Genomic DNA, 27,877 nt, shown 5'->3' on the forward strand with positions numbered 1-27,877 from the left:
TCGGTCGTTTCAGTTTTAAAACAACAGTGAAAGCGTCTGCTTGTGTTTTTTTGTGTAAAATTGTTACTGAAAATTATACGGAAAATCGGCATACTATTTTTTTTTCAATAACACAAGAATTCTGTTGAATGATGAACATTCTCTGTTTTCTCTTAATTTCTTATTTGAATTTCGCTTTTAATCGGTGAACCAACAACATACATACATACATATATGTACATACTTCATTCGATTCGTTTTTTTATGCATTGCTGTCCATACTTAATATTTAAGAGATACTTTTTCAGAGAGGATTTTTTATGTTGAAAAACAGTGGGCATGCATACCTAAACTTTCGTTTGTTTTTACGACAATGTATATGGGCCAGCCATGCACGCGTCTTTACGAAAAAGTTAACTACAACTCTCTTTCCCATACAAAAACCCAAAATAGCATTCTCTTCTTGTGCACCATTGATATGGGCTGACGTTAGTATTCTTTGTAAATCTGAAATTTTACAGAGAGATTACTTCAAGTGTTTGTTGTTGCGTGTTCGTATCTACATATGTTTGACTAAATATCTTACAAATTCATAGTGGGAATGTATCGTTTGTTTAAAACTGAACATACATTGTTTGGTTATCAAAGAGCGAGTTGAAAAAATTGAATAGAGGGGTACAGAAAGGGGATCAGAGTTGCCGTCTTAAATTGTATTATTCGGCCAAATAAGTTCAGTTTACCAAAAAACACAAATTCATTTTATTCTTTACAACGAAGTTAACTATAGGTAACACAAAATATGACGCACTAAAATTTTGAAATTTTGTTCAAATTTAGAAATAATTTAGACATCAAACATTACTAAACTCTTGCAAAACTTTAATCTATGTACTTCTTTTCGAAGATGCACAGCCACCACAACTCCACCTGAACCCCTTTGCTCCATTGTGTTTATTCTGAATATTGTGAAAAGTGATGGTCGAGATAGAGAATAAGATGATGTCGTAGTAACAAATACGCCACCATCTTTTGCAAAATGGGTCTATCCTAGTAAAGCAAAAGATTTTTTTATTGAGATACATACCCACTATTTTTTTCCATTTGGTTCAAAAACCTTAAATATAATATTTTATGGTGATCGGTTAATATTAAAACTTGACCTCCAAACCGATCTTTATTTCCATATTATTATTTGTATGGGGCCAAAAAAACAAAGATGGAAGAAAGAAATAGTGCAAGAAGTTATGAAAATTAAATAAAAGTTAACCCACTACAGGGGGAACCAGTGATCAGCTTGACTCGTCGTCATCAAGCGATTGTGAGCAAACGCCTTCCACAGATGTGAGTGTGTTGGTATTTGTGGTTGAAGGTACTGCTACCACCTAAAGGAAACAGGGAGGACGAGACAGGGAAGCTTAGGGAGACATCTAACTTTAACCTTACCCCAAATAATCATTACCGTTGTGTAAAACCCCAAAAAAAGGATGTCCACAAGATGGTAGATGAAGTAAGCGATAGTACACAAAAACTTACAAAAACAGGGTGTAGCGGTCAGGGCTTCTACGACGAAAGTTTAAAAAGAACCAGGCGCGACTAAATAAAGGAGATAAATAATACTTCTCCATTTCTTTAGAAGCGGCGAAAAGGCTAAGATCCCCTGAAGAACAGAACATAGCTAAAGCAGAGGAAATTGTCCAGAGTATCTTTTAGCAGAGGGCGAGAAACTGAGCTCGGACATGAAGAGGGTTTGACCACCGCCATCTTCTAACATCAAGGTAGCCAAAAGGTATTACGGGGACAGGCAGTGTTATGCGGTAATCCACATCAGTAGATTGATCATTTGGTAAACTACACAAAGATCGACAGGGCAAAAATCGTGCAGATGGTAAACGACACGACCACATCCTCAACGTCGAAATTTAAAAATAACCAAGCGCGGCTAAATGAACGAAATAAATAATACTCCCTCCACATCTTTAGAAGCGGCGAAAAGGATAAGGTTCCCAGAAGAACGCTAAACCTTTCAAGAAAAAACTTCTCATCTTCAAATGTCTCGATAAACTTCACAAGGCCCACGAAGGGGCGGTACGGAGTTTACTTTAACGGAGAACGATAAGTAGAGCTCGGACATGAAGAGGGTAAGTACGGCCATAGAATCTTCTGAAATTGCTGTAGACACCCAAAAAAAAAATCATGGACGTTCCAGAAAAGAATGTTGGCCAAAACCGCCATCTTCTTACATCAAGATAGCCAAAAAGTATTACAGAGACAAGCAGTGTTATGCGGCAATCGCCATCAGTAGAGCGTTTATATGGTAAGCTACACAAAGATTGGCAGGAAACTATCAAGAAGATGTTAAACTACAAGATCTTGGACCATATTCTCAAAGAACCAGACGCGAATAAATAAACTACCTAGGTAATACTCCCTCCACTTCTTTAGAAGCGGCGAAAAGAATAAGGTCACCAGACGAAGAGAACACCGCTAAACCTTTCAAGAAGAAAAAAAATATTCCAAACTTCAAATGTTCCTAGCAAACCACGCAGGTTAGACTGTCCAGAGTATCTTATAGCAGAGGGCCACAAAGTGAGCTCGGTAATGAAGATGGTGAGACTCCGAAAAAATCCGGGACACCCTCCACTTATTTACAAGCGGCGTAATGGATAAGGTCTCCTGAAGAACAACTTCAAATGTCCCCAGCAAACCTCGTAAAGACACACGAATAGACTGTCCAGAGTATCCTTTAGCAGAGAGGACAAATAATCTCTGATATATAGAGGGAGAGCCCGGCCACAGAATCTGTGAAACTACGGGAGACTCCAAAAAATCCTGGATCTTCCAGAAAAGAAAGTTGACTAATTGAGATCAGTAGATTGTTCATTTAGTAAGCTACACAAAAATCAACAGGTAAACGACAAGCCACCGTTGTGCAATGGTATGCATACCCACCTTGCACGCAAAAGGTCGTGGGTTGGATTCCCCGGCCAGGCAACATCAACATTTTCAACGGTGGCAAAATACCCCTCAGTAATGTTGGCGACATTTCCTGAGTATTTCAGCCATGTAAAACTTCTCTATAAAGTGGTGTCGTAAGACACGCCGTTCGGACTCGGCGATAAACAGTAGGTCCCATATCATTGAGCTAATATGAATCGGGGTGCACTCATTGATATGAGAGAAGTCTCCCCTGTCCCGTCTGGGATGTTTGTGGAACAATTATATATAAACGACAAGCTGTTGGACCACATCCTTGAAGGATCTCAAAAGGGACCTCCTAATGTACCAATTGGGCCCACTGCTTACCCTACATGGGAGGATGGAAAATTGAAGCTTGCGAGTACTAAATCGCACACCTGACGAAAGCGGCGGTATACGTTAAGGGTCATGGCGCAAACTTGAGACGATGCGCATTATCGAGGTAATTGGAAAACAGAATGAGACTTCGGAAGTGAAGTGATGGGAAGTTTTCCACAAGGAAGAGAAAGAGAGTGGCACTCTCCTTATGTCTCCGAGAAAGACACAAGAGGGAGCCGAGTCAATTAGCGACTCTCAATATGCACGGCTGTTGGAGGACCCATGATGGAGGTCATCCAAATAGACCTCCATCGGAGTGAAATGACAACTAAAGGCCTGTTGGAATAAATAAAAAAAATCAGTAAAAATATTGTTGGTGGTAAATATTCGAGTACCAAATCGCACACCTGTTGTGGAAAAAATAAGTAATGTCCGTTTAAAGTTGAAAATCCAAGAAAGCCCATTTTTCACTACATTTACCGTTATAAAATGAAAAGCCGAAGTGACCCAAAGAAACCAAAGGTATTTTCGTCTTCTGTGGACTCCCACAAAACCGAATTTATGCATTAGAACCCCTGCAAATTTTCCCTGTAGCACAGTGTTATTTACATTTATAGTCCGGTCAAAATAGACATGCGTATAAGGGGGAAATAGCAAAAATTCCCACAAAGCTGAATTTTGGTGGAGAGCTAGGGTTGGCCATTAGAAGCAACGTCCTAAAAGTCCCCATCGATCCCATGTGTGCAAAACAAGTTATTCGGGGTCAAAGGTCATTTTTGGAGGCATTATTCAGTTTTTTTAATTTTTCTCAAAAACGGTAATACTAAGTAAAAGCTCGCTAAAGTAAAAGTTGTACATTCAATAATTGTCTACAAGATTGGTCTTTATGATTCTTAAAAAAGACTTACCATTTTCGAGATATCTCGATCTAAAGGTCAAATAAAAAATTAGCCGCGTAAGTACATTATGAGGCGAACCCGTTAAAGTAGCGACACTATGTGTTAGATACTTCCGTAAGCTTTCAAACGATATCCACTTTGCGGTAATCGGTTCAGTAGAACCGAGTCTAACCCGGTTTTTAAATTTGGCCTTTCGGGTCTAATAATCGGCGAACCGGATCCGCAACCGTTGAAAATTATACATTTCCGTAATCAGCGCAACAAACCCTACCTTCGTACAAAACTTGAAAAAAATCGGAGAGTTTTCGTTGGGGACGTTCCCGTTGGGCTTTCGATTATACATGTGGGTTAAATGGGCTATTTTTGCATAAAATGACTCTAACATTGAATAACTCTACTAAACACACTCCGATTTTGTTGGAATTTTTTTTAGAAGATAGCTATAATTTCGCTCTTCAAGAAAATATATATTTTTTGGGGGGGACAGACCCGATTACTTCGCTTATTTTAGCCGGTTCGTCTGAATATGTGCATATTTCCCTTATAAGTGCATAAAAATCATGTGTTTTTTAGAACAGCTATATCTCAAGAATGGTTCCTTCTAAGAAAAAAATTATAAGGGTCAAACTTGTAGGTAATTTTTCTGTCTACAATATTTACTTTAGTCACTTTTTGATTAGATCAACCGTTTTCCAAAAATAAATCCGAAAACCAAAATACCCTGAAATTTTGACCTTTGACCCCGAATAATTTTTTTTGCACACATGGGATCGATGGGGACTTTTAGGACGTTGCTTCTAATGGCAAACCCTAGCTCTCCACCAAAATTCAGCTTTGTGGGAATTTTTGTTATTTTAATGTCTATTTTGACCGGACTATTATCATGTTTTATAAAACATGCATCATTTAAGTTGTGAATTCCAAACAATAACTGTCAAATAAACTCCCAAGATATGTACCTTTATTAAGTGCAAGTGTAAAATGCGTTTAATATAAATATTTCCTTTGGGTGTATGGTGACTTTAGGGGTCGACTCATAAAAAAATCCAACATTGATTTTTTCCCTTTGAGTTTTAACTCAATGTTTAGTTTTGTTAAATTTTAAGATTGCCAAATATGGGCACAATCGGAATATGTTAACACGTGCCACTGGGGCCTCAAAGTTTCCATAGTAATTTGCATGGGGCCAAAGGTGAATTTTCACATTGATTGTCCAATCGATGAAAAAATACCAGTTCATTTCTGTGGCTAAACTAGTAATCCTGCAAACTATTGTGAAAATTTCCGTGGAAACTAAGGCCCCAGTGGAATGTATTAACATATTCCGATTGTACTCGAACTTTGGCAATCTTAACATCTAACTAAACTAAACAATTTAGGGAGTTGCCGCACAATAAATCCGACATCGATTTTTTAAAACCACCCTAATGTACACGTTTTTCCCTATTTTTTCAATTTTTATAGAATTTACCGTTATTTAGTTGCTTACTTGGGATATGAAATAGAACTGTGTACTTGAATTTTATAAAAATGTTTACTTACCCTTAAACTAGAGATTAATGTGGTGTATGGTTATGACTTTTTGATATTTTTTCTCAAAAATGATTTCCTGTAGTGAGAATGAATGAACTTCTGCCTATAAATGCCTAAAATAACATTCATTCCATTTAATTATAAAAAAGGTTCCGCACAAACCACTTTTTTTTATTTTATTTTATTATTTTTTTTTTTTTTTTGAAAAAATACTATAAAATGAAAAATTTTGTACTCAAAAAATTATTTCCTGTTGCACGAATGAATATCTTTTTGCCTATTAAAGACTAAAAAACTTTTATTCCATTTAAATATTGAAAACTTTCCCGCACAAAACCACTTTTATTAATATAAAGTTTTTTTCACTGGTCTGATTTGGTCAGTTATGTGATGGAATAAATAAAACTAATTTATTTCATTATCTACTCAAAGTTTCGTTGGCGACTTTCCAAAGGAAAATTATTTGTTTTACTAATGAAAACATTTAAGTAAGTTTCGGTCGCGGATTTTGTGTTTTAAATGTGATTTGGGAACTCACGTATATGGGTAATACGGACGCTCAGAGAGCGTTGTTTTCTGTACGTCCCGTCGTTATTTAGGTTTAGCAGTTATAGTTATGATCAAGGCACATTTATATAAGGTAGAAGTGACAATCAGCTGGATTTTTACTTTTTTTCTAAATTTGGGTTTCAAAATGTAATAGGCTCTACTCATTAAATTTGAAACTTCGCAATTTCCTACCATAAAATACTTCTTTTCATCTGAAAATTGTAATAACAATGACCTACGACAGTTCTGTATGCTTTAAATTTGTATTTTGATTAAATTTGTTCTATTTTAAAGGATTTTCAAAAGTATTTATGTTTCTTCTGAGAAAAATTTTAGAACGACCCCATTATTCAATATTTTCTTTGACATTAAATGTTCAATAACAACAATGTTGTTTTTGTAAATTTGTTAGTTGTTGTAATTCATGCATTTTCCTTATACAAATATGCCTTGATTATGATTTTATGTAATCTTTGTTAAAACTGATCTAAATATTATACAGGGATACGAGGTTGTAAAAAAGTCATAACCGTTTGTATATACATATATGACTGCACACAGAAAAAAATGGCCTCTCTAACATATGTCCCAAACATATTTTGCAGCAAACATATATTTGTTTGCAAGCAGTCCCAAACATAACATATGTTTGGGTCCTGCAAACAAATATATGTTTGGGTGCAAACAAATACAAACCCTAAAACCACAAACAAAAAAACAAACGCATGCACTAGTGGGAGCTTTCTGAGAGCAAGGGAGCGTAAATGTCAATGTGAAACACATTGAAATGTATGCTCACTTGCTCTTACTGGCTATATCTAACATATACACAATCTATAAATGGTGGTGTTTCATTGAAAGGCATAGAAAAAAAGCAAAAGCACAACAGACACATAGTACATAGAAAATTCCAAAGAAACCCAGTCAGCATTTTTTGAAAATTTTAATCAAATTCGAGTCTTTTTTGATCCGACTGCACGATTAAAAAGCTAGAATATGAGCTCATTTTCTGATCATAAATGACTCCTTTGTCGGTAGGAAAACATAACCTCAGGCGACTCTTCTAAACAAATCACAAATGAGTCTTTTTCGAGTCGTATTTCAATCATTTATTGGTGTTTTGTTGATTAATTTCGGACCCTTTTTCGAGTCTTTTTAGAGTCATGTTTATAATCATTTATGAGTCTTTAGGGAGTCATTTATGAGTCTTTTTGTTAGACGAAATAAATTAAAAAAAAAATTTCTTTTTATTCTTCTTTGTTTCTTTCCTTTGTTTTATAGTCTTTTCTGCTTTGTTATGTCTTTTAATTATCCTTTATGTTGCTTGGTGGTTAGTATACTGCTTCTTCATTTCACTTGGCAAAACCTGTTGTGTTGTGTTTGTCTGTACCTTTAATATTATACGTTACATTTATATCAAAATTTTGTAGAAAGTGTATATGAGAATTTTATTTTTTTATTTACAACCAAATAAAAATAAAACAAAACAATCAGTTTTTAATCACCTAACTGTTCAAAATATGATCAGAGTATACATAATTATAATCACTTTTCAAACACCTGTATGACCCTTTTTTGATTAAGCATTTTTCAATCTTCCAGATGATCAAAATGTGACAATAAATAACAAAAAATTGTCACATTTTAAACACCTCAATGATTTATTTGTGATTGCTACACATTTGTTGTTGTATTTTAAATTGAACTCTTTTTAATCATTACAGGGAGTCACTTTCGAGTCCCTTTCTGATCACACAAGCGACTTAATCAATTTTTGATCACCAAAAGGACTCTAAAAAGACTCCTCAATGTGATTTTTGAAAAAACAGTCTTCTAAATGCTATCTGGGAAGACAAAACAGACTTTAATAATAGAAAAAACTGAATGAAATAACTTAAGTCGCACTTTTAAAAAGAAAAAATTATTTCTATATAATTTCGTTGAATCGTTGAACCCTTCCCCTTAGTTGTGAAATACAACACATTTCCTTCAATGTTCAAATCGTCAGCGGGAAATCAGCATCTGGAATCAAATGGTTTTATATATAAATAAATAGGTACATCCATATTTCAAATATACATATGTACGTATATGAAAAATGTATTGATGTAATTACCTATATTAAATGCGATTTCTTCCTTGTCTAATAAAATTTTTCCGTTCACCTTCTTGATTCAATTATAAAATGTATTCGACATTTAATTAACTAAAAAGCACAATTTCTTTAAGAAAAGACAAAACACTGATTTATTCACTCACTTTACCGTCTTTACTCAACGATGTTCTCTAGAACACTGACCAACATAATTAATACCATTTTTTCTTTTCCTCTTCGCTTGCTACGTTGGTTAACAAGAACAAAGCACGAAACACACGTGTTTTACGCATACACTGCGTCTGCGTCTTCTATTACACCGTGCACACAGCTCTTTATTAAAAACCAGCATTCCGCAGCTGCGAGAGCCCTGTTCTTACTCTCTTTGACAAAAATCCTCTCCCCCCATACAAATATGTTCTAACATAAAAAATATGTTGGTACCCAAACATATAAAATTGAGATATGTTACAAAATATTGCAAACATATATTTGTTTGGACACCAACAAAAAATATGTTTGGCTCTAAACATATATTTGTTTGCAATCAGTCCCAAACAAATATTTGTTTGGATCCATATTTCTAACATATATTTTTCTGCGTGTATTACAGATCTTTAAATTTTTAGATATTTCACTATGGCTGGCTCGAATGTATGCCGTTTATGCCGCACATCTTGTAATGACAGTATACGGCTACGCAATGCAAATGGTACTAAAAATGAAATTTATACAATAACAATAAAATTTTTCCATCCCACGGTAATTCCTCCAACAGTTTCATGCCCATAGTTCCTAATATATACATGTATATTTTTTTAGTTTTTGGAAATTGAAAAGGACAACACAAATTCAATTGCTGTTTTATGTATGCAATGTTGGCATCACATTTCCGGTTTTAACAATTTTCAACAAACCGTATCATTGTTACACGCAAATCTTCAAACAGTAGCTGATAATGTCATAGCTCGAGGTCAACTTCAACCTAATCCGTGTACATCAGATAATAATCTTGATGATTTCCCACAAGAAATAGTTCTAAAGAAGGAGATCAAAAGTGATCCAGACACTATTACAATAGTAGATGGCCATTCCGAAGCAACAGTGGCACAGAATGATGAAGGCATTCCATTTCAAATCGATAATGCCATACATGTCGCTGAAGAGTTTTCTGATGAAGAACATGGTGATATTTTTATTGTTGATGAGTTAAATGATGACTTTGATTACTCAAAATATTCAGATGATCCACTACTTAAAGAAAGAAGTTCGGCTGCACAATCATCTGACTCCGATGATCAAATAGACATCCCAGCCAGTAGAAAAAATCGAAAATCTCAAAAGGAAATCGATGCGGTCATAGCCAAATGGAGACCCCTGCTAAAATGTGAATCCTGTTCGAAACCCTATACCACATTTACCTTGCTAAAGGAACATTTTCTTGCCGAACATCCTAATGAGGAATTCTATATACTGTGTTGTGGACGCAAATTAAAATATCGTTTCCGAGTCGAAGAGCACGCTATTATTCACTTGAATCCCAAGGCTTTCAAGTGTCAGCTGTGTGGTAAATGTTTTACCGCAAGATTTACTTTACTTTCTCACACAAGCCAACAACATCCGGGGGCGAAATTTTCCGAGGATGGTTGTGATTACAGTTATAAATGTTCCTTATGTGGACTATGTTGTGGCGATGAGGCAACTCTTCGGGAACATTGTAATATCCATACAAATACAAAAATGTATCACTGTATGTATTGTAATAAATCGTTTAAACAGGAATCCGGTCTCATTAAACATTTGGCCAGCTATCATCCCGATAAACATGTTGATCAAGGTCAATCATCAAAAATTACCAAATGTCCATTCTGTCCGAGAACTTTTAATTATCGTACTGGTTTGTATCATCATGAGAGGAGGTGTCATCCCGCAGAATTCGCCAAAAGAACAAGACGTAGACGCAATAATAAGAAAACCCATACACTGTAAACTAATCGAAATCAAGCATATTCTCTCTTTGAGAGTAGAATATATAATCATATACTTGATGAAAAAACTTATGTTATTTTATAACAATAAAGATTAAAACCGTATACCACAAATTCAAATTTGAAGGCCAAAAATGCGCATGTAAGTATTAATCTATAGCTATATTTTTTCCACAAACATCCCCGAATGGACAAGGGCGACTTCTTCCATTGATATGGGACCTACTGTTTGTCACCAGAAAATGTCGCCAACATTTAGCTGTGCCGACAGAGATATAACCTCAGCCTCCGACCAGCGTTTGAAAACATACATTAAGGTACCGTACAATAACGTTTTGTACCGTACCTAGCATGAAAAGTCACACTACGATTAGGTACCGTACATGTACACAAACTTTAAAAAATGTTTTAGTGTTTTTGTACATGTACCCAACGAAAATCGTAGCGTACATGTTTGGTACGCAACCACCTTTGTAAAGTAACAGCCACGTACCCAACCGTAATGGTTGGGTACCTACGTTATAAAGGTTGCGTGTAAATTAAAAAACAACGTAGCGTACAACATTATGTACCCTAAAAAACAAATAGAGGTTGTGTATATCTGAGTGGTGTTTATAAAGAAATATTAAATATGAATGGTTAGTCCGGTCAAAATAGACATTGAAATAGTACAAATTCCCACAAAGCTGAATTTTGGTGGAAAGCTAGAATTTGCCATTAGAAGCAACGTCCTAAAATCCCCATCGATCCCATGTGTGCAAAAAAAATTATTCGGGGTCAAAGGTCAAAATTTAGGGGTTTTTAGGTTTTCGGATTTATTTTTTTAAAACGGTTGCTCTAATCAAAAAGTGACTAAAGTAAATATCGTAGACAGAAAAATTATCTACAAGTTTGATCCTAATAATTTTTTTCTTAGAAGGAACCATTCTTGAGATATAGCTATTCTAAAAAACACATGATTTTTATGCACTTATAAGGGAAATATGCACATATTCAGACGAACCGGCTAAAATAAGCGAAGTAATCGGGTCTGTCCCCCAAAAAATATTTTTTTTCTTGAAGAGTGAAATTATAGCTATCTTTAGTAGAGTTATTCAATGTTAGAGTCATTTTATGCAAAAATAGCCCATTTAACCCACATGTATAATCGAAAGTCCAACGGGAACGACCCCAACGAAAACTCTCCGATTTTTTTCAAGTTTTGTCCGAAGGTAGGGTTTGTTGCGCTGATTACGGAAATGTATAATTTTCAACGGTTGCGGATCGGCGGTTATTAAACCCGAAAGGCCAAATTTAAAAACCGGGTTAGACCCGGTTCTACTGAACCGATTACTGCAAAGTGGGTATCGTTTGAAAGCTTACGGAAGTATTTAACACATAGTGTCGTTACTTTAACCGGTTCGCCTCATAATGTACTTACGCGGCTAATTTTTTATTTGACCTTTACATGTATATATCTCGAAAATGGTAAGTCTTTTTTAAGAATCATAAAGACCAATCTTGTAGACAATTACTTTTACTTTAGCGGGCTTTTGCTAAGTATTAGCGTTTTTGAGAAAAATTAAAAAAACTGAATAATGCCTCCAAAAATTACCTTTGACCCCGAATAACTTGTTTTGCACACATGGGATCGATGGGGACTTTTAGGACGTTGCTTCTAATGGCTAACCCTAGCTCTCCACCAAAATTCAGCTTTGTGGGAATTTTTGCTATTTCCCCCTTATTTTGACCGGACTATGGTATGAAAAATACAACCATAAAAATAAGAGTGAATATCGTATAAATAAAATACAAAAGTATCTACATTTATATTTAACCAGTAAATATGAAAACATTTATTTATTTTATAAAAACTAAAATGAATGAGTTTCCCACTAAAACTATTAATGGCTTAATTAAACACGTAGAAAAGAACAAAAACGATCGAAACATTCAAAGAGTCGAAAAAATATACAAAAGGTCAACATACATTCCAGGCTTTTCTGAACGTTTTTCACATTCCAATTTATTTAATAATGAAAAATACCAGTTAGCTTTCAGAAGCTCCAATACCAACAACAACTTCTTTAGTCAAACAAAGTCAAAAGTACCAAATGAAGAGAAGTCTAATGTGGTGTATAAAATCAAATGCAATGGTGACGGATCCAATATATGTAAACAGACATATGTTGGAACAACAAAAACAAAACTAAAGACCAGGCTCAGTTCCCATAAATCTGATCAAATCGCTAAAAGTAAGCCACTGGAGCAAAAAACAGCTCTTGCAGCCCATTGCATCAAAGAAGGACACACGCCCAATTTTAAAGACGTAGATATCCTAGCGCAGGAAAACAATTACAAACGCAGATTCATACCAGAAATGTTGCATATTGTGAACGTACCTGCCGAAAACAGAATGAATTATAAGTCTGACACAGAACACTGTGCGCAGATTTATAGGAATACAATTGAAAAACACCAAAGAACTTTAGTTGGAAAGTTAATGTCAGCAAAAGAGGATGACAAAGCGGTTGCAGTTTAATAACAAATAATACTAAAATAAAGTAAATATTGTTATATGATTGTTTTATTTATGTTTATATATAAACAAATGATAATTGTTTCTTTTAAAGCAAATAAATCCCTGATGATGACTATCGAAGATAGTCGAAATATCGGAAATAAAACATAAACTAAAAACCGAAAAATTTTCTGTTTTTAATTTTCTGACCTTAAGCCGAACAAATGGAAACAAAAATTACTGATCAAAGGTCAACAATATCTATACACAAATTTTATAAAAACTTTATAGTTTTAGTGGGAATTGTTACTTATACAAATATCTCCACCCAAGGCACATTAAATATGGTAGATGCATGAAGTACAACGACTAACAACATTGTTGTTATTGAACATTAAATGTAAAAGAAAATATTGAATAATAGGATCGTTCTAAAAATTTTCTCAGGAAAAACATAAATATATTTTGAAAATCCTTTGTGATAGAACAAATTTGAACCAAAATGTAGTATATATATAGAATTCAGAACTGTCGTAGTCATTTTATTACACGTTTAGGATGGAAAGAAGTATTTTAAGGTAGCAAATTTTGAAGTTTAAAATTTCATGAGTAGACCCTATTACATTTTGAAACCCAAATTTCCAAAAAAGTAAAAATACAGCTGATTGTCACTCTACCTTTTATAAATGTGCCTTGCTTCTACCTACCTACTACGGCGGATCTGCCCTTTGGGGTTCTGGATATACTCATCAAGGGCTTTCACCCCCAAAAGGAATTTTACGAGAATACTTTCTACTCATTTTTACAGAATAGCGACGACATGGTGCGTCAACTACAAGAAATCTGACTAACATATATGGGAGCTGTGTACATATATCCAAATCTGAACCGTTTCCAAAATACTTTGGCGAACTTATTTGTAGTCCAAATTCCCTCACACATTAAAAATTTCATCAAAATTGGACATATATAGCGAGATTGGTACACCAAATACCTAAAATCGGGCGAAAATATATAAGAGAGCTATAACCAAATCTGAACCGATTTCAATAAAATTGGTAAAAGTTTTTCAATCGCAAATTCCGTCATATATCCCAAACTTCATAATAATTGGTCATACATAGCGCGATTGTTCACCAAATACCACAATTCGGGCGAAAATATATATGGGACCTATATCCAAATCTAAACCGATTTCAATATAATTTGACAAACTTTTTTCTAGTGCAAATTCCGTCATATATCCCAAACTTTATCAAAATTGGATTGCTGATTGGTGTACCAAACACCTCAAATCGGGCGAAAATATATACGGGGACTGTATCCAAATCTGAACCGATTTTTACAAAAATAAATAGCGTTGGTCCTTTGGAAGAACTATCTTGCCAAATCTTCATACGAATCGGACAATAAATGTGAGCTGTATTTTGTTTAAAAATACATGGGCAGACAGACGGACATGCGTAAATCAACTCAGAATGTTATTCTATGTACAAGGTGGCGCAAAAGTAAACTTCCGACGTTTTTTTGGCTGTAATTTAAAAAAAAATGAAAAACTTTGATTCTTCTTGTGGATTATTTTTATTTGGTCTTTTAATTTTTTTTCTTTTGCTTCAAGTCGAAAATATGATGTCAAATAAATGGCCGCCACCATAGTTTATTGTCATTTGAGTCCTTTTTTGGCATTTTCCATCACTTTGACCAAAACTTCCGGCGATAGGTCCTCATATTCTTGACGGATATTGTCTTTAAGTGCTGAGAGAGAGACTTTGAGTAGGTGTAATAGCTCTTCATGGGTTACACGCGGATTTTCAGTGCCCAGAAGCGTAAATTTTGCTTATTTACGTACCCGCTAAGATGGAAATCATCACTCATGATTATTTTTGATGAAAAATCATCTTCCTCTTCGTTTTGGAGCAGTATAGCGTAACATTGTTTATTAACGTGTATTTCGCATGTGTTTCCTACACAAATGTCAAAACAGAACTGACATTAGATGCCAATCGCAAAATTTATAGCATTTTCTGATAGGAGCATTACTTTTGCGCCACCTTGTAAAATAAAAGAAGAAACTTGATTTTTTATGTTTCTTGTTGACATTGTTACCAGATCTACCATTTTTCCGTTCCTTTACTTTTCTGGTAAAAATTGTCATCAGAGAGCAAAAATTGAAATTTTAATAGTTTTCTCTTTTACCACTTTTAATATTAAAAAAGTAAAGGAACAAACTAATATGGACTATAAGCATCCCAGCTAACATTTTTTTCCGAGGGCTCTGATTTCCGATTTTTTTCCGAAATTTTTTAGATATTTGTCGATTTCTCTAATATTTTTCTAGAAATTTTACCGATTTTCTAAAACTTTTTTTAAGAATCTCCGCACATTTTCTGAAGAACCTTAAGAATCTCGTTCCGACTGTTGTCGAAAAACATAGTGTTTTTTTTATAAGATTCGCATATACAGTTTTTGAATTGTTTTAATATAAATGCAACATATAATAATTCAGGCTAGTGTTGATAGCTTCAACATATTCGTGCACATTCTTCTACTATTAATCACAAAATGATTACAACAGGGAAAATCATTAGGACGTTTGAAATTAGAATCATCCATAAATAGCGCATTAAAAAGCAACTTGTCCCTGAGTGGGGGGGATATTTGTTCTGTGTTGTGTGTTATAGTACGTTTATATATAACCGGATTAATCAAACCTACTGGGTTTCAAATGTCAATTCCTTTGCGTATACGTCAAATAAATCCTCATCAAGAAGGTTAACCCTGCAAAAGGCTTTAATATAAACATGGCCTTAGTATCAAAGGCGTCAGCGCCCAAGAATTTCTTTCGATTTTTTTTTTCAGAAAATCTAAACTTTTCTTCGAATTTTTCCAGATTTCGGACCGGTTTTCTTCAAAAAATCTAAATTTTCCACCGAATTTTCAAGAATTTTTTTCCGAATTCGGACCGATTTCGTTGCGAAACTCTAATATTTTGTTAGAATTTTCTCAGAAAATTCTTTCCGAATTCGGTGGACACGGCCATACAATATTTGTACCGAATTCGGCATCAGAATCGGCAACTTGTGCAGAGATTCTTACCGAATTCGGAAAAAAATGTTAGCTGGAATGGCACAATTAGCAAGGTAATGGTGTCACACCAGCTGTTCGAATATGAAGTGTGAAATCCCTTTGTAAAAAAAGTGTTTTGTTGTATTTTCCCCAACAACATAAAGAAATTTTTGACATAACATATTCAAAATTGTACGTTACCACCTCCTTTGTAAAAAAGTTGTTTTGTTGTAATTCCCCCAACAACATAAGGAAATTTTTGACATAACATATTCTCAATTTTACGATACCACTTGTTCAATTGCCTAGTTATGAAGTACACCCCACGTCAGTAGAATAGAACATCTATGTGTTTGTTAATGTTAGCATATTTATCCCAAAACGAATGTACGTATTACAATTTCCCTCAGTGTATTAAAATAGCGGATGTTTTCATATCAGATTATCCTCCTCTGAATGTGGAGCATATTTCCAAACCTTTAATCGGTAGACTTGTTCGCGGAACAATCATTATATTGAACAAAACATCAAATCATGCTGGATAACTTAGAAAATAAAAAAAAACTATTTGCGTTTTCTTTTATTTTTGCCTTATTAAGGCGAAGGTCATTTATAGTGAATTTTAATTAATTAATTCTCTTTCGAGTTGAGCTTTCATAACCTATGAGATACATTGAAAAATTACGAGTCTACCGAAGTCCCACGCATCCAGCCATTACGCCACGTTTCACGGGTGGTTAAGCCGATCTTTAGGCGTATTAGGATGTTGTTTGTGTGGCAGACGAAGGCAGGTTGTTAGGCCAGATAGTTATCGTTCAGCTCTTGTATAAGAAATTTTGACGTTTTTATAATTTCTTTTTAAATGCTTAATCTTATCAGAATCTGAAGCACTCAATTGTATCCGTCGTCTATCTTATTGTGAAGAAATATGACTTACATAACTGCGCCATTCCTATTGATATTCCAAGTATCTATCAATTTAAGTCCCTTTTACGCTGTTGTTTCGGTGTCCGCGGAATTAATAATAGGTTTTCTTTGGTGAAGAATGATTAGAAAGCCCTGCTTTATAGACTGAAAAAAAATTCGGCGTTAAAATCTCAAAATCGCGAAAGTATAATGATCGTCCTGTCCTGATGACAAAAAATAAATGGATATTTTTCATAGTGCCATCGGAAAAGTTATCAGAAAATCATTTTGCGAAGAGATAAAAATATGTTTGATACGGAACATCATAGACTTTAAATCCATACAAGATTAAAAAAGTAGATTCATTCGTTTTGGAATAAATGTGCTAACATTAACAAACATTTATGTAGGTGTTCTATTCTAGTGACGTGAAGTGTATGTACCATATCGTATGAACGTGGCATAAACAACCTCAAGTTGCTTTCACTTGTGTCAGACATTGAAAATAGCACATGAATTTTTTTAGCTTTTAGCAGAGAGCGGAGCGCAGGTGAAGGAGTTCCCCTTCTCCGTTCTTACCCAAAAGCTTAAAACATTTTCATGGAAATTTTCATAATCTGGCACAAGACTTTGTTTTATGTATGCCAATTGTTTAAATACAGATTTGCATGTAACAATGTAATCTAAGAGAGTTTTGCTAATGTTGATTTTTCTTAATTTATTTGCCATTTTCAACAACACCAATGGATGCTCGTGCACACGTCTGGATAATAAAGAAAACTAATTTACTAGCTAGCCGAGTACATATGTACATTTACGTGTTTCTACACTACCAAGTTATTTCCACTTCAAAAACACGTATAGAATACTTAAATTATTGTTTTTTTATGTAGGTACCTATGGTTGAACTCCTCCCAAACAGTTATATTCTCACTCTGAAAAATTTTTGTTTTCTCGTGCACACGCTAGTGTAGCGTTAGCTGTTCGTTCGGTCGTTTCAGTTTTAAAAGAACAGTGAAAGCGTCTGCTTGTGTTTTTCGGTGTAAAACTGTTGCTGAAAGTGATACGGAACATCGACCGTCTTTTTTTCCAATAACTAAAAGTGAGTGTATATATTTATTATCTAGTGTACATTTATCGTTCGAACACAAGAATTTTGTATTTTTGTTGGGTGTCGAACATTCTCTGTGTTGGCTCTTTTTGCTCTTAATTTTCGGTTTGAATTTCCCATTTAATCGGCGAACTGAGTACATACATATGTATGTATACATACGATTCGTATCATTGATGCATGGTTGTCCATAATATATGAAAGAATGAATTTAGGGGAGATTAATGTTTTCTGTTGTTAAGCAGCGAACATACAGTAGGTGACGATAGAATAACTGTTTTGTTGTTACGGCAATGTTATGGGCTGAAATTAGAGTAAACCTTTTCCTTGTGTGTTATTTTTTCTGTGAAAGAAATTTTACAGACTGCTTCAAGTCTTTGTTGTTGCATGTTTGTTTGTAAACATATCTTACAAATTCATAGCGGGTAGTTAGTGTGTATCGTTTGGGTAAAACCTAACATACTACATAGTTAGGTTGCCAACGAGCGAATTAAAAAAGATATGAAGGCGAATAGAAAGATGATCAGGGTTGCCGCTTGATTGCCTTATTCGACCAAATTAAAGTTTTTAAAATGCTAATGGTATATTTCCAGTCAAGGCGAATTTAAGAAGTTGATCCAAAATGCGAATTTAGGCCGTAGTCTTCATTTGCTGTCAACATATTTTGGGCGAAATATCCACAAAAGGTAGAAGGGGTATAGTACTCTTCGCGAAACTTAAATAAAGATGTTGCACAGATATTCTTTATAGAAGAGAAGTATTTGTTAGGCCATGTTTATATTATGGCCTTTTGCAGGGTTAACCTTCTTTATGAGGATTTATTTGAAATATAAGCAGTGGAATTGACATTTAAACCCAGTGGGTTTGTTAAATCCGGTTATATATAAACGTACTATTATTTATTTTTGATAAAAAATGTGTGTTTGACAGCAAATGAAGTCATCAGTTGGTATTATTGTAGGTCTTTTCGATAACCTAAAAGTTTGTACAAATTTGTACAAACTTTTACAAAATGCTTTTCGAAAACGAAATTGTTCAATAAAGAAAAAAACGAGAAGGTTATCCAAAATACGATTTTTTTAGTTTTCATTTGCTCCCAGCAAAAAAGTCCTCCCAAAATCATGGGTTTTGTAAGGGATTTTTGGTAGCCGTAACTACTCGCAAACCCCCTTTCTTCCCCATTATTTTTACAAGGGCATGTCGCACTCATTTTGCAGTTATTTTATGACCACTAGAATAACTAGTTATTCTGTGGCCACTAGAAGTTGAAAAGTAAGTTGAAAAAAAATCTTTTTTTAGAACAGTTGATGTAGAGATTTTTTTAATTTCATCACACTTCTTACTTTTATTTTACTTTATTTTTTTTTCGCTCGTTGTGCGAGTTGAACACACGATCCCTCTGATTTCTAGCCAAAGACACTACATACTATGCCACGCACACGAACATTAAGGGTTGCTTAAGAACTTAAATGAGCAGTGCACATGTGCAACACAAACTGTTATTTTTTAATTAAAAAAAACTCGCGTGCATACAGTGAGAGTTGAACACATAACCCTAGGATTTGTAGTCGGACACACATTCACTGTGCCATCGTCCTCATTACTTAGCGAGGAGCAAAGTAAGTAGGTTTGCCTTGTAATTTTTTTAAGAAGTATCCCATTACTTTTCAGATTACTTGTAATGGGAAAAGAAGCTTGTTTACATTACTTTGTAATGGGTTACGTAATGACTAATGGATCCGAATTTTTGCTGGGCTGTAAACATTTTTTGCGCGAAATATTCACAAAAGGTAGAAGAAAACGGTACAATACTCTTCGCGAAGGTTAACTATAATTTAAAATTGTTATTTTTTATTAAAAATATGTTTTGACAGCAAATGAAGACATCAGGTGGTATTATTGTATCTCCTTCTTTCTTGCACCATGTTTCCAGTATATGTACCTCTGTTCCAGAACTGAAAAGCTTTTACATATAAGCTTCGTTCCAGAACTAAAAAGTTTTTACACATTTAAAACATTTTGCACATTTTTCCCCAAAATGCGTTCCCGTACACCAAAAAAGTTGAATAATGTTTACTTCTCTTTGAACAAAAATGGCGCTAAATAGCTTTCTCTTTAGAAACGTTTTACACGACAAATTTTGGCTGACACGCCGACTTTGATATTTGTTACAGTTTTTATGGCGTTTCTGTCATTTTTCCGTTCCCGTACATTTTGGAAAAATGTGTATGTGGAACTCATTTTCGACAGTTTGCTGTTTTGACACTTTTATCATTAAAAAAATTACTGGAACAAAGCTATAGTTTGTCAAATAATTTTTTTTTTTCACAATTTACATTAGGCGATTTTCCTTGCGGTAATTTTTCTCGTTCTTTTTTAAACTTGCCCCTCTTGCGTTTATAAAAGTCCCAATTTACATTGGGCGAGTTTACTTGCGGCAATTGTCATTTTGTAGGAGAGAGAGGTGAGGCATATGGTAACCCTTTGCCTTACAGCACCCTCTCTCACCTACAAACTGACAATTGCCGCAAGTAAACTCGCCTAATGTAAATTGGGACCAAGCAATTCTGTTTCGGCAAGTTTTGTTTTCAAAACATTGGAAATAATGTCAAAAACGAAACATATAAAAGGAATTGCCTGAAAATTGCCGGTACGAGCAATTTTTTCCACTTCCATTCCCCTTAAGTGTCTCTCCTACAAGCTGAGACTTGCCTAATGTAGATTGGGTCTAAGAAAACGAATGCCTTAATTAGTAAAAGGACCAATAGTTGTGATAAAAATGCCGGTTTTTTTGCAAGAATCAGTTGGTGGACTTCTTTAAGACCAGATAGAAAGTAGGGTAAGTGCTCTTAAATCCAGCATGTACCAGTGGTCGGCATATTTTACATTTGAACTCAAACATGGTGCAAGAAAGAAGGTGATACAATCAATAATAATAATAATTTTGGAGTAGCTTCAAAGTAAATCTGTATATCGTCACCATAAATGCCCGAAGACGTAACCCACAAATCCAAAACTTTACAGGAGAAGAAAAAAACGTTATAAAGTTAAAAACTGTTTTATGGAATATTAATCTTATGAAGGCGAATATATGAGACATTATCGATCATATACGAAGGGGAATATGTAGTGAAACCACAACCGCTGAAGTGCTTAGTTTTGAGATCCTCCATTACAACAAAATCTGCAATATTTTCCCATTTTCCGAAAGGCCATTTCTTGAATAGGATCGCTGTTTTTGAACGCAGAAGCTTGAAATTTTACCAGGGCATGTATTTTAGCTTTATGTACGTCAAAAAACGAATTTCGATTTTCATGTCGGTTACGTCTTCGGGCATTTATGGTGACGATATATTATTGGTATGCATATTTTTATATTAGTTTTAAGTTTCTTGGTCTTACATTATATTTTTCGAGTAGTTTTTCCTTTTTATTTGGTTAAGCAATTCTTATGCATTTTGTAATTTACACTAGATTACACTACATTACAAGTTAAATAAATTGAATTGAATAATACCAATTGATATCTTCATTTAGTGTCAAAACATATTCTTAATCAAAAGTAAATAACAAATATTTCGCTTCTGTAAACAATATCTGTGTACAACATCCTTTTTTTAGCTTCGGAAGAATATTTCACCATTTTCTTCTATCTTTGTGGATATTTCGCGGAAAAAATTTTAACTTCGTTTCAGTACTTTTTTAATGATAAAAGTGTCAAAAAAGCAAACTGTTAAGGTAGAAACGGAATCAATCGCCGCTTGCTTGCTTGCTTCCCCAAATGTCAAATTATAAAGAAATGCCAGAGCCTCTTTGCAAATCCGCCTGCGTTTAGCTCATGATACAATAAGAAGGTAGCAGCAACTGCCGTTTTTGGTAACATAAGATGTCAAAATTTGACATAAATTCAATGCAATTGACACATTATGTTACCATCAGCTGGGCTGATAATGCTACCTTCTTATTGTATCATGGTTTAGCTTTAGGAGGCTCTGGCATTCCTTTATAATTTGACATTTGGGAAGCAAAGCAAGCGACGATTGGTTCTGCTCTGGCCTTCAAAAATGAGTTCCACATACACATTTTTCCAAAATGTACGGGAACGGAAAAATAGCAGAAACATCAAAAAACTGGAACAAATGCCAAAGTCGGCGTGTCAGCCATCAGAAGCCGGCAAACATGTTGCTCATTTTTGCTCGCCCAAATTTGTCGTGTAAAAAGTTTCTAAAGAGAAAGCTATTCAGCGCCATTTTTGTTCAAAGAGAAGTGAACATATTTCAACTTTTTTGGTGTACGGGAACGCATTTTGGGGAAAAAATGTGCAAAATGTGTAAAAACTTTTTAGTTCTGGATTGAAACTTTTGACAGCAAATGAAGACCCGCTTGAATTCGCCTTTTGGATCACCTTATTAAATTCGCCCTGATCTCAAATAAAAAAATTACTGCAATAAAATTCGAAAATAATCTTAAAAAATCTTCAAGTGAGCTAATTTATTTTGGAAGTTCACCACAACCGAAAATGGCAAAATTTTCTACAAAATTGTTGCTGTGGCGGCATGGTGGTGTAAGGTAACAGCAATACCGAGCTGACTGAACTGGGGCTGGATTCTTGTTCTATGAAAAATATTTCCTTTATAATTTTTTTCATTTGACAGTTTTCTCCTTTATAAAAGTTTTCATTTCACATTTTCATAGAAACAGAATTGAGCCGCTGGTCTGTAGGGATAACCTTCTTTATGAGGATTTATTTGAAATATAAGCAATGGAATTGACATTTGAAACGCAGTGGGTTCGTTAAATTTGGGGTTCAATTCTGTTTCTGTGAAAATGTGAAATGAAACATTTTATAAAGGAAATAAATGTCGAATGAAAAATATTACAAAGCAAATATTTTTCATTTGAAATTTTTATAGAACAAGCATCCTGCCCCTGGTTATATGAACGTACTATTAGTGTCAAATTCCGTACGATATTTTATATATTTATTTCTATTTTCGATCTATATATCTATAGGGATATATGCATATTTTTGAGGAAAAATATATCATCTCTTCTTTCAATGAATTTCCCGCGATCCCAAACATTTTTGCAAGAATTCTACTTTCTGTGAGAAATTATCCATTTTTGGAATGATGTGAAAACATTCAAACTGAAAAAGGAACACATTTTCATTGATGTTTTTCATTTGTTTATATATACCGGTGACACTAAAATTACAAACAAAAACAGGTGTCTATGTGGTTGTTGTTGAGTTGTATTTGTTTAGTATTTATTTTACCTTGCGGCAAATTGCCAGTTTGTGGGTAAGAGAGGTTGTTGAGAGGCAAAGGGTTACAATATGCCTCACCTCTCTCTTCTTCAAAATGACAATTTCCGCAAGGAAAATTCCCTAATATAAATATGGACTTTGTTCTACCATGCTGTGGTGATAGAGAATATTCAAAAGAACACTTTAGAAAAATAAATAATTAAAAAATACATATGTATTTTAATTCTGCCATTTTTGTTTATGATTAGGGACAGCAAAATGTAAATTATTTTTACTTCGAAATTGTTAAAAATTGTCAAATAAATGCTTCAAAGTCTAATTAATAAAAATAGCGTGAATAAAAAATTAGTTTAGACAATAATAACTAATTTTTTTAATAAAATACCCCTGTTGTTGGTAAAATGTTTATATACTTTGTTTCATAAACATTTGTGCATTATGCATCTTTTCCAGCCTATACAGTTCTATGTCTTTGAAATATCGTAAAAATAATTCCAATTTCTGTCATTCCCATTCCTAAGTTAATATTTTATCTGAGGAAAATATTTGCATCTAGAGCTCCGAAAAATACCGAAAAAACCCACCGCTGAATGCGTTTGTGATATTTAAATTGAAGCTTTTTATCGAAGACATAGAAGAAATAAGACTAGACAAAATGCATGCAACAATAAAATGTTTAAGAAACAATGTATACAAACATTACATTACTGGGTTCGTTTTATCGACTTTATTTACTGAGCACACAGCTGAGCACACAGCTTGCCGTCTCGATCACAACTGACTTCTCTCCTCTGTATTTATACCCAGTAACTTCTCGTTGCAGATGTTTCTAGAAAATCTGGCAACGCCTAGATACCAACTGTGCAACAAACACACACAATCGCACAATTCAACATAACAATTCAACAAGTGAGCAAAGGCTATAGTCGGGACGGGGCCGACCATGTTATACCCTACACCACTACCCCTGTGCATAAACTTTTCACTGGTAAACATTTATTTTAGGGAATATAATCCGACTACCACCAAAAATAATATGCCTCTTTCTCTCTGGGACCCCCATAAGCAACCAAAATTTCGTGACTATCCGATCAAAATTACGACCTGTAGCTTGATTGCAAAAAATGGGAGAATTGGATGCATTACCGACTATTGTGGTATCTCCCTTGTTTGACCACCTTCGCCAACCTGCTTTACACCAATGTAAAGGTAATATTTTCTACTTCCATTGACAGGCTTTGCCGTTGGAATACCCCTACTAGAGCCGATATATTCACAAAGAATAAAACTTTGAATTTGTCTCCAAATGAGCTTTTCCCCATTCCGACCCCTAAATATTATCCGACTATCACCAAAATCAATAGGCTTCTTCCTCTGCGGGGCCCCCATCTACCACCAAAAATTTCGTCACTATCCGATCAAAATTCCAACTTGTAGCGTGATTACAAAAAATGGAAATATTGGGTATATTACTGAATTTTGCAATATCTCGGTTTGCTCACTTAAGCCAACGTACGTTGCATCAATATAAACGAGATCTTTTCTTCTTCCATTGACGGGTATTCCTTTTGGTATACTCCAACCAGAAGCGGAGATATTCGCATAAAAAAAACGTTGACTTTTCTCCACATAAGCTTTTCGCTTAGTCCGACTCCTGAATATTATCCGACCATCACCAAACGAAATAGGCTTCGTCCTCCGTGGGACCCGCATCAACTCTCAAAAAATTCGTGACGATCCGATCAAAATTGCGACCTGTAGCGTGAATATAAAAAAATCGGAAAATGGGATGCATTATCTACTATTGCCATATCTCTGCTACTTGACCACCTACGACAACCTGCTTTACATCCTTGTAAAGGTGATATTTTCTACTTTCCTTGCCAGGTTTTGCTTTAGATATACCTCTTAAACAAACAGAGATATTGGCTTTGAAATAAAACGTTTACCTTTCTCCAAATAAGCGTTTGCCCATTCCGACCCCTGAATATTATCCGACCATCATTAAAATCAATAGGCTTCTTTCTCTTTGGGACCCCCATAAACCCCCAAAATTTCGTGACGATCAGATCAAAATTGCGACCTGTAGCGTGATTACAAAAAAATGGGATGCATTATCGACTATTGCCATATCTCTGCTATTTGACCACCTACGATAACCTACTTTACATCGTTGTAAAGGTGATATTTTCTACTTTCCTTCCCAGGTTTTGATTTTGATATACCTCTTAAAGAAACAGAGATATTGGCTTTAAAATAAAATGTTGACTTTTCTCCAAATAAGTGTTTGCCCGGTCCGACCCCTAATTATTATCCGACCATCACCAAAATCAGTAGGCTTCTTCATCTATGAGACCCCCATTAACCCTCAAATTTTCGTGACGATCCGATCAAAATTGCGACCTGTAGCGTGATTTCCAAAAAAATAGAAAAATGGGATGTATTACCGACTATTGCGATATCTCCGTTATTTGGTTACCTACGCCGACCTAGTTTGCATCATTGTAAAGACGGGATCATCTACTTTCACAGTCAGACTTTGCTTTTGGAAAGTTTTCAACCAAAGCTGTGATATTCGTCAATATAATTAAAATCGCAAAAATGAAAATTGGGGTTTGATTTGCTACTATTGTGATATCTTCGCTGTTTGATCACCTACGAGCACCTGCTTTACATCATTAGAAAGGTGATATTTTCTACTTTCATTGTCAGGTTTTGCTTTTGGTATACCCCATATAGAAGCTGAGATATTCGCTTTGGAAAAAAACGTTGTCATTTTATCCACCTAAGTTTTTTGCCCTTTCCGACCCCTAAATATTATCCGACCATCACCAAAATCAATAGGCTTCTTCCCCTCCGGGACCCCTATCAACATACAAAATTTCGTGACGATCCGATCAAAATTGCGACCTGTAGCGTGATTACAAGGTTTAGATGGACAGACGGACGGACACACATAGCCAGATCGACTCAGCTCGTCGAGACATTCATTTTGGTATATATAAGTATGGGTCTGCGACCATTATTTCGATGCGTTACAAACTTTTTGGCCAAAACCAACTTATAATACCCTCCCCACATAGTGGTGTAGGGTATAATAATAACAATAATGTAAATGGAAAAAATACAAAGATGTTATCCCCTTTTACTTTCGGTATCCACTAATACGAAGGAGACCTAAACATAGTCATGGCACATGCACTGATTCTTCCTATGTCTCCCACAACTCAATATTGTTAATGAAGTCAATAAATGATCTTTCAATTTTTAGATTTTTGATAATGGCCGGCCCCAATGTATGCCGTTTATGCCGACAATCTTGTACTGACAGTATACGGCTTCGCAATGCAAATGGTACTAAAAATGAAATTTATACAATAACAATAAAATTTTTTCACCCCACGGTAATTCCTCCACATCAATAGTTTCATTTTTCTAGTTCCTAATATATGTATATTATTTTAGTTTTTGCAAGTTGAAAAGGACAACACAAATGCAGTTGCCGTTTTATGTATGCAATGTTGGCATCACATTTCTGGTTTTAATAATTTTCAACAAACTGTATCATTGTTACATGCAAATCTTCACACGGTAGCTGAAAGTGTCATAGCTCGAGGTCAACTACAACCTGATCCGGGTACGTCAGACAATAATGTTGATGATTTCCCACAAGAAATAGATATAACAAAGGAGATTAAGAGGGAGGAGGATGTTCCGGGCACTATAACAATAGAAGATGATAATTTAGAAGCAACTCAGAAGATTGAACAGTTTCCTGTTCCACAAAATGAGGAAAGTATTCCATTTCAAATCGAAAATCCCATGCATGTCGACGAAGAGTTTACAGATGAAGAAGGTTGTGATATTTTTATTGTTGATGAATTAAAAGACGACGTGGAGTACTCAAATTGTTCAGATGATCCATTACATAGAGAAAGAAGTTCGGCGGCACAATCACCAGACACGAACGATGAAATAAACGTCTCATCCAGTAAAAAGAATCGAAAATCTCAAGCAGAAATGGATGAGATCATAGCCAAATGGAGACCCTATCTAAAGTGTGAATCCTGTTCAAACCCGTATACCACTTTTACCTTGCTAAAGGAACATTTTCTTGCCGAACATCCTAATGAGGAGTTCTATATACTGTGTTGTGGCCGCAAATTAAAATATCGCTTCCGAGTCGAAGAGCATGCTATTCTTCACTTGAATCCCAAGGCTTTCAAGTGCCAGCTATGTGGCAAATGTTTTACCACAAGATTTACTTTACTTTCTCACACAAACAAAAAGCACCCAAGTGCGAAATTTTCCGATGATGGTTGTGATTACCGTTATAAATGTTCCTTATGTGGACTACGTTGTGCTGATGAGGCAACTCTTCGGGAACATTGTAATATCCATAAATCGCTTAAGGATAAATCCGGTGTGAATCAACACTTGGCCAGCACTCATACCGACAAACATAATAATCAAGGTCAACCCGAAAGATTTATCCAATGTCCACACTGTCCGAGAACTTTTAATTATCGTACTGGTACATATCATCATGAGAAGAAGTGTCATCCAGAAGAGTTCGCCAAAAGAACAAGACGTAGACGTAATAATATAAAAAACTATAATACACAGCAAAATAATCTAACTTAATCATATTCTCTCTATGAGAGTAAAATATATAAGCATATAATAGA

The 27,877-nt window shown here is 34.8% G+C and overlaps 1 protein-coding gene across 1 annotated transcript; it reads left to right on the plus strand.

Moving 5' to 3' along the window:
- Positions 1–96: 96 nt before the first annotated feature.
- On the plus strand, positions 97–27,877 carry LOC141396716 (uncharacterized). The gene is made up of 5 exons (XM_073972353.1): positions 97–184; positions 8,979–9,111; positions 9,172–10,334; positions 26,461–26,593; positions 26,655–27,877. The coding sequence occupies exons 1-5, from the start codon at positions 129–131 to the stop codon at positions 27,831–27,833; spliced, it is 2,664 nt and encodes an 887-aa protein (XP_073828454.1). The 5' UTR covers positions 97–128; the 3' UTR covers positions 27,834–27,877.

This window comes from Musca autumnalis, unplaced genomic scaffold (genome assembly GCF_047663935.1).
Source record: "Musca autumnalis isolate F117 unplaced genomic scaffold, ASM4766393v1 scaffold_3, whole genome shotgun sequence".
Taxonomy (NCBI): domain Eukaryota; kingdom Metazoa; phylum Arthropoda; class Insecta; order Diptera; family Muscidae; genus Musca; species Musca autumnalis.